Source organism: Ailuropoda melanoleuca, chromosome 9 (assembly GCF_002007445.2).
Source record: "Ailuropoda melanoleuca isolate Jingjing chromosome 9, ASM200744v2, whole genome shotgun sequence".
Lineage (NCBI taxonomy): Eukaryota > Metazoa > Chordata > Mammalia > Carnivora > Ursidae > Ailuropoda > Ailuropoda melanoleuca.
The window spans coordinates 94,953,862-94,964,479 of NC_048226.1; the positions used below are offsets into that span (position 1 = coordinate 94,953,862).

At 49.9% G+C, this 10,618-nt stretch overlaps 1 protein-coding gene across 1 annotated transcript in view; it reads right to left on the reverse strand.

Moving 5' to 3' along the window:
* The window catches only part of KCNQ3 (potassium voltage-gated channel subfamily Q member 3), a 309,775-nt gene extending 300,231 nt beyond the window's left edge, over positions 1 to 9,544 (reverse strand). The window contains exon 1 of the mRNA XM_034668629.1: positions 9,029 to 9,544. Within this exon, the coding sequence (XP_034524520.1) occupies positions 9,029 to 9,468 (440 nt within the window). The 5' untranslated portion in view covers positions 9,469 to 9,544. The remainder of the gene's footprint in view (positions 1 to 9,028) is intronic.
* Between the last annotated feature and the right edge of the window lie 1,074 nt (positions 9,545 to 10,618).

Consider the following 10,618-nt stretch of genomic DNA (forward strand, 5'->3'; position numbering starts at 1 on the left):
TCTCACGTTATAAATTAGTACGATTCTTCGTTCTTTGAAAGTATCGCAAAACCCACTCAGAATCATAGTGTCAGCAGGAATGAAGTTCTCCAGGCTTATTTTAAGCAACTCTCCTGTTTTATTTCATGAAAATTACTAACATGTGAACACACGATAATCTCAACAGGAGACAGCTCCTTGCCCCAAAGGGTATCGAAGACCATGGTTTCATGGTGCCCGGTTTGAGAACTCTACAACCCTAGGTGCAGCGAAGGTCTGAAAGGTTAGCTATTGCTAGAAACCAGGCCCCAAACTGACATATTTACACGTACTTTTATTTCAGAAGTTTTTTTTTTCTTGGATAACTGTCCTAAATGAAAAATTAATGAGGGGGAAAACACTACAGAATTACCATGACCTTTCAGCCACAAAGACTTCCTTTACTTAAGAACCACTGAGAAGACATAGAAACACTTGTGAACTCATGTCACGCTATTTCCTTTACTCACGGAGTGTATAGCAGTCACGGCCGGTCCCCTCCTATACCAATCCAGAACCCACTGGCAGCACCCGCCAAACGTGCCCTTCGACAAATACCTTTGGCAAACAGCCCACATTTCCCTTGAAGGGATTTCTCTGAGAGGGAATACTCCGGAGCAGCCCCGAGCCAGGCATGAATGGAGTTTGGGGATAATTGTGCATCTTTCCACACTGCAGTCCAGGGTCCCCAGGGGTTGCGCTTCAAGGGCCCCCAGGGTAACCTGCTTAAAAAATGCATCCTCCAGCCATTTTCTCCTTCCTGTTGGATTTCCCAGGCTTTCCCCAGTTTTACTTATTTCTTGATTTTTTTTTTAAATCATCTCCTAAATTTTGCATTCTCAATAGAAATGGTATCGTCTTCAAGGGGGGCAAAATCAGTTCTTAAAAACTCCTCAAAGAGGAGATAGTGAAAACAAGGTTGACTAATGCTGTGTTAAATACACCACTTGCACTGAGGACCTTGGCTCAGGGAGCTCCTGGAGGAAGACAGGCTGAGACCCAGGGCTAGCACTCCGTGGAGCACTTGCGTGAATGACTTCATTTAATCCATTCAATGACCTGTAAGGAAGGAATATTAGATCCCAGATTAGAAGTAAAATGACTTATTGAAGGCTACAGAGCCAATGAGCCTAAGACTCAGGGTTAGAACTCTGGGTTCCTGGCGGCTGGGCTCTCAGCCACACGTTAGGAGAACCACCTAGAGCGTTAAACCCAACATGAGAGCAACTCTATAAATGTCAGTTCCTGTTAATGAAAATATATCAGGTTTCCATGAACGGTCCAAATGGTGGTGCTGTCCCATAGGTGACATTAGAAACGACCCAAACGGATAAAAACATTCGTTACAAGATGATGGTTTTGAAGGCCCCAACTCAATGTTGACCTCAATGGAAAGCCAGAGACTACTTGATATCACTCTTGGCAGAGGACTGGAGGGTGGGGGGCAGGGGGGAGATGGAGAAAAGGTGTTCTGGGTACTGGGAATTTCAGCAGAAGAGAAACCCTCCTTAGCAATGTATGGACGCCAGATCAGCCTGCCCCTGGCTTTCCTCTTTCTTCTGTTCATTTGATCCGGAGCCTAAGCCAGGGTAACCCGGAGGAATTCAGCTGCAGCGAAACTGCTCCGCTGGTAGACAGTTGTTGGAACATCGTGAGCAGAAGCCAATGTGGCTGCGTGGCAGCCAGCCTTGGAAGAAGACCCGAGTTCAGGTCCTTCCTTTGTCAGCAGCATGACTATAGTCAAGTTTCTAATGGCTCTGGGCCTCAGTTTCATCTTCTCTACAGTTCCTTCCAGCTCCAAAAGCCTTTGAGGTCTGTTAATGGACCAGTGCCTCTCTTAATGCTGGGTCCGTAAATCCCATAAACTGGTGTTCCAGCATCTCGCACAATTGCTTCTGTGTGTGCACATGGGTGTGATGACAATTTTAAGATCTACTCTCTGAGCGACTTTCAGATATAAAATATAGTATTGTTGACTATAGTGGCTATGCTATGCACTAGATCCCTGAACATATTCATTTTATAACAAGAAGTTTGTACCTTTTGACCACCTTCACCCATTTCCCCCACCCCCAGCCACTGGCAACCACCAATCTGATCTCTGTTCCTGAGTTCAGTGTTTTAAGATTCCACATATAAGTGAGATCATACAGTATTCATCTTTCTCTGTCTCCATTTTCTTAACGTAATACCCTCCAGGTTCATCTGTGTCCATGTCATTGCAAATGGCATGATCTCCTTCATTTTTACGGCTGAACAGCATTCCATTGTGCATATAGACCACATTTTTCTTTATCCACCCATCCATCCATGGACACTTAGATTGTGTCCTTGTCTTGACTGTTACACATTTTGTTGCAATGGCCATAGAGGTTCACATTCTTTAAGACAGTGACTACATTTCGTCCAGACAGATCCCCAGAAGGGGAATGCTGAATCATCTGACAGTTCTACTTTGAATTTTTTGAGGAACTTCCATACTGTTTTATGCAGTGCGAAAACTGTGTGTCAACGTACATTCCCACCAACAGTGCACAAGGGCTCCTTTTTCTCCATCTCCTCACCAACACCTGTTATTTCTTGGCTTTCTGATAATAACCATTCTAACACCTCCCTGGGGTTTTAATTTGCATTTCACTGATGATTAGTGATGTTGAACCCTTTTCATAGGTATCTTCTTTTCTATTCAGGTCCCGTGCCCATTTTTTTTTTTTAAATAGGATCCTTTGCTTTCTTGCTGTTGAGATGTAAGAGTTCCTTATATATTTTGGATATTAAGCCCTTATCAAACAGGATTTGCAAATATTTTCTCCTATTCTTCAGGATGCCTTTCCATGTCGTTGATTGCTTCTTTTCCGTGCAGAAGCGTTTCAGCTTGACGTGCCCCGACTTGTTCACGTGCATTTGGTTGTCATGTCTGAGCTCCTTTAACTGAGACACTTCTTATTTATTCTTCCGACAGGGACCCTTTGGAAGAGACTGTGCCAGACATCGTGCAAGATGTCCCACAATGGGAACTTGTTTATTATTTCTTCACGATTGGATTCGGGTCATTTTAGGCACGACTGCAGGTATGTTGCTCATTTCCACTGAGTTATTCCAGAGGAGGGTAAGTCACTTGAATTCATCATGCACAAGTTCGATGACTGGTTCAAGAGAGGTCTGCCAGATTTTTGTTAAGGTCCCTTCTTGCCTAGGCGATTCACATGTATGTCAAAGTGTGAAACATCTTGCTGCTATTCCATGTGTACAAAGCCTGCAGACCAGCCGCACTGCTTTTCCCCAGGGATTTTTTTTAAAGTAAGCTCTATGCCCAACAAGGAGTTCAAACTCACGACCCTGAGATCAAGAGTCTCATGTTCTTACTGACTGGGCCAGCCAGGCACCCCTGCCCTGGGGACTTTTCAGAAAAGCAGCGGTACAAAGAGCCTCACCCAGGAAGGCAGAGTTTCAGTCTCTGTTACCTTTCTTCCGCATCGTCTGTCATTGGGGACAACAGTGACATGGTGAGGACAGCACTATGGTGGAGGTGGGACACTCCTGTGGGATCCCAGCTCTGCCGCTTAGGTAGCTCCAAGCGTCTGGACAAACCACGTAACTTCCAGTACCTGTTTTCATTTGTAAAGGAGAGATACTGTACCCTCCCTTCCGGCACCGATGGCCACCTGCCGTGAGCCCAGCTCCTGGACAGTGAGAGACCGGGCACCTGGGGTCACAGACCCTCCCAAGGCACCACCTTGCCAGGGTCCAGATACCTGCTACTGTGAGCGCTTGTGGTCAACTCCCTCCCTGACTTCTTCATTCAACTCTGGTGGTTTGAAAGTATCATAAAAAAGGGAAAGACCAGAAGAAGACAAGGAGTTCAGAAAAGGAAAAGAAAATAAAACAAGACTATTAGATAGGGGCATGGATTTGATGAGAGGGGCAAGAGGAAGGCAGATCAAATAGGATTGAGAGGAGAAGCAACAAGGAAACGATATTTACTGACTATCTGCGGTGTGTTGGGGGAGGTCACTGAGAAGATGTGACCCCTGGGTGACCTGCAAGCTGGACCTCACCACCTCCCCTGTCCTTGGACTGTGTACTCCCTTGTCCACCGTTCCCACAGTGGGGGCTGTTCCAAAGACCCCCACAGCCTTAAGAGTAAGGTGCTGCTGACACCGTCTGTACTGTGTATGTGACAGAACCCCATTAAGGACTCTCTGAAAACCTTTAAGATTCTGGAGACCTACTCATCTTTCAGTGCCTGAGACAAGCCTTGCATAGAAGTCCCCTTGCTTATGAAACCTGCCACCTAGGGATCTGGAGTGGCCCGCCTCTTTCTTTCCTTTCCCCTCGTCCTGTGCCCGTTTCAGATTTAACCCGGGGAACGCCCAAGGTTGCAAACCAACACGAGGCAATGTTTAGGTGCTGTGTATCATCACCTCACAACAACCCCGGGAGGTGGGCCTGACTGTCTCCATAACAGAAATACAGACTGGAATCCAGGAAAGTGAGCATATGACCCCAGGTCACACAGCCAGGAAAGAGCAGACTGGATTAAAGCCAGGTCTGACTCCAAAGACCATGGTCTTACAGCTGAATAAAGATTGACACAATGATATGACACTTCACACCTGTCGGCACAGCTATTATAAAAAAAAAAAAAAAAGACAAAAACAGAAGCAGAAACAAAATCAAAACCAAGAGAAACAGTGTTGGTGAGGATGGGGAGAAACCGCAAGCCTTGCACGCCGTGGACGGGAATGCAAAATGGTGGAAATGTTGAAATGGAAGAAACACTGGAAAACAATATGGAGGTCCCTCAAAAATTTAAAGTAGAGCTGCCATATAATACAGCCAGCCCGCTTTTGAATATTTATCCAAAAGACTTGAAATTGGGATTTCAGAGATATTAGCAGTTCCAGGTTCACTGAAATATTACTCATAATAGCCAAGATGTATAAACGAGCTACGTGTCCATCAACAGATGAATGGAGAAAGAACATGGAATACTGATCAGCCTCTAAAGAAGAGGGAGTGTAGATCTTTCAGTCAATAGGCTAAGACCACCAGCCAGGCCCTTATATTCTAGAATAGCTGCTGGGTCCTTGTGCCCCACCTCTCAGCCTTGCCTGCCCCCAGGTCCTGGGGGCCAGCCCACCTCAGAATACAAACAGGGGGCATTTCCTGTGACCATGTCCCCTTGGTCCATCAACAGGTGAGTGAGTGATGGCTGCAGAGAGCTGGCTGCAGTGAGGCGATGAGGACAGGCGGCAGGATGCTTGTGCAAATGCCCATCCAGAGACAGCACCAAGATGAGGCCAGCACCTCTCTGCTGACAGGCTAGGGAAGGGGAGTCCTGGGACAATGTCAGAGCACCCAGCGGTATGTGCTTTTAAGGAGACCCCTATTCAGAACCAACCAATGAATACTCAGCACCTAGTGTTGGGCTAATTTCATTCATATGCTTTAAGTGTGAACACCACCCCGGGACAGGGCTGTGTAATCACCCCCAAACTCCAGGCCATGCAAAGTCGCGGAGACCTCAGGTTGTCCAGATGGGAGCTCCAAGTCCAGCACATTCTCCAAACAGCAGGACCCTTTTCAGGCTCAGGAAGCAGAGAAGGGATTGGCCTCCCCGGGGTCAAAGCATGGTCTCCCACCCTGTCCCCTCCTCCCCTTAGTCCGTTTTAAGACTTCTGCAAGCTATTCATTTCGCTAAAATCCGGTAATGCTGACTGTGCCTACTCGTTGTGGTGGTGACTGTGGTGATCAGAGTAAAGCCGCACAGAGCAAAGTCTTGGTGAGCCTGACAGTGTTCTTTCACTCACGCAGGCAGTCAATGCTCACCAGGTAACCACCGTGGACCCCGCAGCCTGCTGGAAATAGAATGCCTGAGAACACCATGGCCCTATTCCCAAGTAGCTCTCGGTTCAACGGCAGAGACGAGCAAGCAGATCAATCTAATGTAATGTGCAAATCCTTACAGCTGGGGACATTGCCGAGAAGGACAATTCTAGCTCAACCTGGGGTGGGGGGGGGCAGAGAAAAGCTTCCTGGAGGAAGCCACATCAGAGCTGGGCCAGGGTGAACGTGAGTAGCCAGGAAAAAGTAGGGATGAGATTTAAGGCAAAGGGAGCAGGGTTAGATAGGATAGGGATCCTTGGTTTCCACATTTGCTGTATTCTACCTTCAGGACAGGACTGGGAGGGGGGGATTGAATCTCATGGGTCTGATTCATTAAAAATAAAATAAAATAAAAGCACGCGCTAGTCCGTGAGCCCACGGTCAGCCCAATTTCCTGGCCCCCTTATGCCATTAGCTGCAGCCCAGAACAGGATAATGGATGCTTCGAAGCACGAATTACAGTGCCTTGCAAAATCCTGAATCATCAATGAAAAGTTCAATTTGTTCACTTGACTGCACTTCCTCCTAAGCTGGAGAAGGGGTCTGCGGTGCATCCTCAAGCTAGGTAAGCTCAGTGTTAGGAGCTCACACCCAACCCAACACGGTTTCCTACATAATTCCCAATGACTCAACCTACAACCCCTACAATCCCCCACCACTCTAGCCTGCTCCCCATTTCCCGAACGCTGTGCTTCCCTGGGTTCTGACTTGCCCCTGTTTTGTTTCCAAACCCCATTTCTAGCCATTGCCAGCTGTGAGCTAGCAAGTAAAGGCAGAGGTATTCTTAAGAACCCTGTGTTATCTAATGGGGTGAGGGGTACCCAGCGATGCCCAATGAGATGCTCGGAGCCCTGCAATTGTTGGCAGAGGGTCAGAAGTGGGATCCAGTTCAGAAACACAGTTGACCCACTGGTGAGCAGCCAGAACAGTAGCTGTGTGATCTTGGACAAGTGGTTTCATCGAAGTTTTCTTACTCTCATCTCTAAAATGTAGACAGTAATTCCCACCTCATAAACTCTTGGAGGGAGTTCAATGAAATAAATGATTTGCGTGTCTGAAAGCATCTGGCTAGGTCTTCACCTCTTCCTACCCCACACTCTCAGATTTTCCTGGTCTTCTCTGGGAAACATGGCCACAGGTTTGGGCGTTCTCAAACCTGCTTCTGCGTGATGGATTAATTCAAAAGAAGGATAAAATTGAGGCTCTGGCAATAACAGGCCTTAGCTATCCCTTCCCCAGGTTGGGCGACGCAGGGCAGGGATGCTGGCTGGGAATGGTGGGAGGAGAAGAAAGATGGACCCCACAAGCTGCAGTGGAACCCTAGGTTTGGAAGTCTGCCAATAAATAGTGAACGCCGTTTACATGCAAAAACACATATTCAGTCTCTGTCTGTCTGTGTGCACTCAAATCCGTGCCTTTTTTTACTATCATATTCCCATATCAATTTAACTAATCAATTTAACTGAACGCCTTGCAGTTCAATTGAACTAAACACAGTGCTAGAAACAGAGATTAACATATTTTTCATCCCTTTTTACCACCTGAAGAAAGCAAATGGAAGGGTAACCCTTGCTAGCCCTTCTCTCCAGCCACTAATGCCTGCAAACTCATGCGGGAGTGGATGCCAGAGTCTGAACCATCCCAAATCCATGTTCCTGGCTGGATGCCGCCCTCCTTCCTGCCACTTCCTCAGTTTCAGGGAGGCATCCTCTCCAGGCTTCTGTAACCTCTGGGAAGAAACCTGTTGCCAAGTCTGAGGTCTTATGCAGACGCCCCCACCTGGTGGCCAAATCTGGAAAAGCCACTGCCACCAAAAATGATAGGCAGGTAGCAAGTCCAAGGCTCCCTGAACTCACTGGGAGCACAACAGTCATGGGTCAATTGGAGGAGGATAGAGAGGAATATTACCCACTACAAAAGGCATAGGAAGGGCCAATGTTATGGCCAATTCCAGGCCAAAACCCTAGTAACGCACAGCTTCCCAAGAAGCAGCCATCAGAATGACTAAGCCACAGACAGGAGGCAAAGGGTAACTGGAAAAGCCCTGCCAGCCCTGGGTGTATGCTGACAGCTCTGATTTTCTCTCTTGGGTGAGGAGTCACCACTACCATCCTCTCCTCCCTCCCCCAAGTGCAAGAAGATTTCCTGTCCCGAGTGTCAGTGCAGAAGGGAGTTCCATCTTCCTTCCCTGGCAACGCATTTTCATCCTGACAAGCAAGGAGACGCTTTCTAGGGGAAGGGTGCCTGGGGTCAAACCTCCAGCCCAGGCCGCATCCCATGGCCCGCACCCTTGTCCAGACAAAGTAAGAGAGGGGGCAGCAGCTGCCCTTGAGGGGTAGATATCAGGACCAAATCATGGAGGTGCCTCAGCTAACATAAGCCCCCGCCCTCATCTCCTGGCACTGCTAAGCCCCAGCTCCTCGGTCTAGGCTGGAGCCTGAGACATTCTCATTCTCTTACATTCTCTCTCCTGCTCATTAACTTCCATAAAAATAACCCCAAGACACACATTTTGACTAGTCCCAGCCCCCAGTAAGAGCAACACCAGGCTCTATACCAGGATGGAACCCTAAAAGGGGTACCACAAGCAAGCAACTGATACCCGCGCTCATGCGCACGCTCGTGTGCACACTGACATACACACACACGCACACCCCACTATGGGCAGTGTACCACTCCCACCCCTAACTCCAGGATGCATCATTTAAACTCAGTAGCGATCCCAGGAGAAGGGACCCACCCCAAGCAGAAACACAGAGCTTCTGGGAGGGATCCGCTTTATCCTGTTCACCCTCCACGTTAATTGGAAAAACCACACCATTCTTTTAAGCTGCGTTTCCAACATCCGGAGAAGGTGCCATAAATGCGCACCCGCGCGCACACCAACACGCCAATCCAATCTCCAAATTAGCTGGGGAACCACGCTTGGTTCTTTTAAGCCCTGGTGTCCAACACCTAGAGAGCGGCTCACAGGCACACGGACACACACGGCGAAGAAACACGGAGGACTGGTCTCCACCTCAGCCAACAGGCGCCCCTGGGCTTTAAGGCCCCAAAGCCCTCCTGGCTCCAGCCCCCACCCCGAGCCCCCACCTGCGCCGCCGAGCGGCTGGGTACTCACACGAGCGCGTGGTAGAGCAGCGCCCAGCCCCGCGGTCTCTCGAGGGCGTCGTAGATCAAAGTTTGGATGCGCCGGTACTTGGCGTTGTTCCTCTTGACAGGGCGGCTCAAGGGGGTCTTGGCCAGGAGCCCAATGCCCTGCGGGGTCCTCCGCAGCCCCTCGTCGCGGCCGCCGCCCTCCAGCAGCAGGGTCCCGTCTTTGTCAGCTCCGGCCCCAAGCGCCAAGGTGACTTGCTCCACGTCGCCGGGCGCCAGCCCCACTTTCCTCTCCTCGTCGCCGGCCGCCGCCGCGTCCCCTCCGGCCGGGTTAGCGGCCCCGCCGCCGCCGCCCCTCGCCGCCCTTGAGCTCGCCGCCGAAGTCGTAGAGGCTCCGCAGCGCCGACATGTCGTAGGCCTCGGTGTCCTGCTCGCCGCCGCCCTCGTCGTTGTATTTGATGACATTGTCCCGCATGTCCTCGTCCTCGTCCGAGCTCAGGTGGCTCTTGTGGTGGCGCCTGAGGGTGAGGATCAGCAGCACCAGCACTGCAGGAGAGACAGAAGGGGCAAGTGAGGGCAGGGGTCCGCCCGGGACACTCTGGGGACCCCTCACCCCTCACACACAGTGGAGCCGGCCCAACCTAACCTCTGGTGCAAATTTCCTAGATTTCTGTGCAAAAAGACGGTTCCTACAGTCAGAACTGCACTGGCTAGATGGATAGGTAATGAGCTACCCATCTTGGGAGGTGTGCAAATCGAGGCTAGAGCACCGTGCTGCAGTGGCTGCACAGCGGCAGTGTTAAGAGATTTCATGGGTGTTGGGAGCTGGACCCAACCTCTGATGTCTCTATCCTCAACTCTATGAAGAGATACAACCCAAGAGGTCTCTAGGTTCTGGGGGGGTGCAAAGGGGGCAGCTGAGGGGCAGATGGGGCTGGGGGAATGAAAGATATCTTGAACGTGACTTCTCTTTTACCCTTGCTTTCCTCTATTCCAGAATTCCTGAGCACCTGCTTAGCCCTTTGGGTCTCAGGTCAACATGCCCCTGCAGGAGCTCCCCCCGCCCCCACCACCCCAGCCCCAGGAGCTCCAGGCCAGGTTCAGTGCCTTCACCTCCAACCTCCCCTGGNCGCGCCCTGAGCCCACAGACTCTGGGTGGCTCCCTGTTTGGTTTCTGGTTCATGGTGGATAGTGCAGCCCTCACCTCCCTTGGCCCTTGGCCCTTGCCGGCTCTGGCGAGCAAAGGGTGGAAGAAACAGGACTCCTGGAATTGGCTTGGCCCCTAACTTGGGCTCTACCAAGTTGTTCCCTCTCCTGCCTGAGTCTCTGTTCATTCATTCAATCACCAAACCCCAAGTGAGTGAGCTTCTACTGAGAGAGGCAGTGCTCTCCGACCTGAGCATACCAGATCCCTGAACTAATAAAGCTTGCATTCTGGAAAGATATAAGACGATGACAGAACACAAACATAAATAGTGTAATTGCCAGGAGTGGTCGATGCTTTGAAGAAACAAAATAGTGTGCTGTGCTAGGAGTGGGGAACTTCCTTACATTGGCTGGTCCTGGAAGACCTCCTTGTGGAGGTGACATTTTGGGGTGAGACCTAAGTGACAAG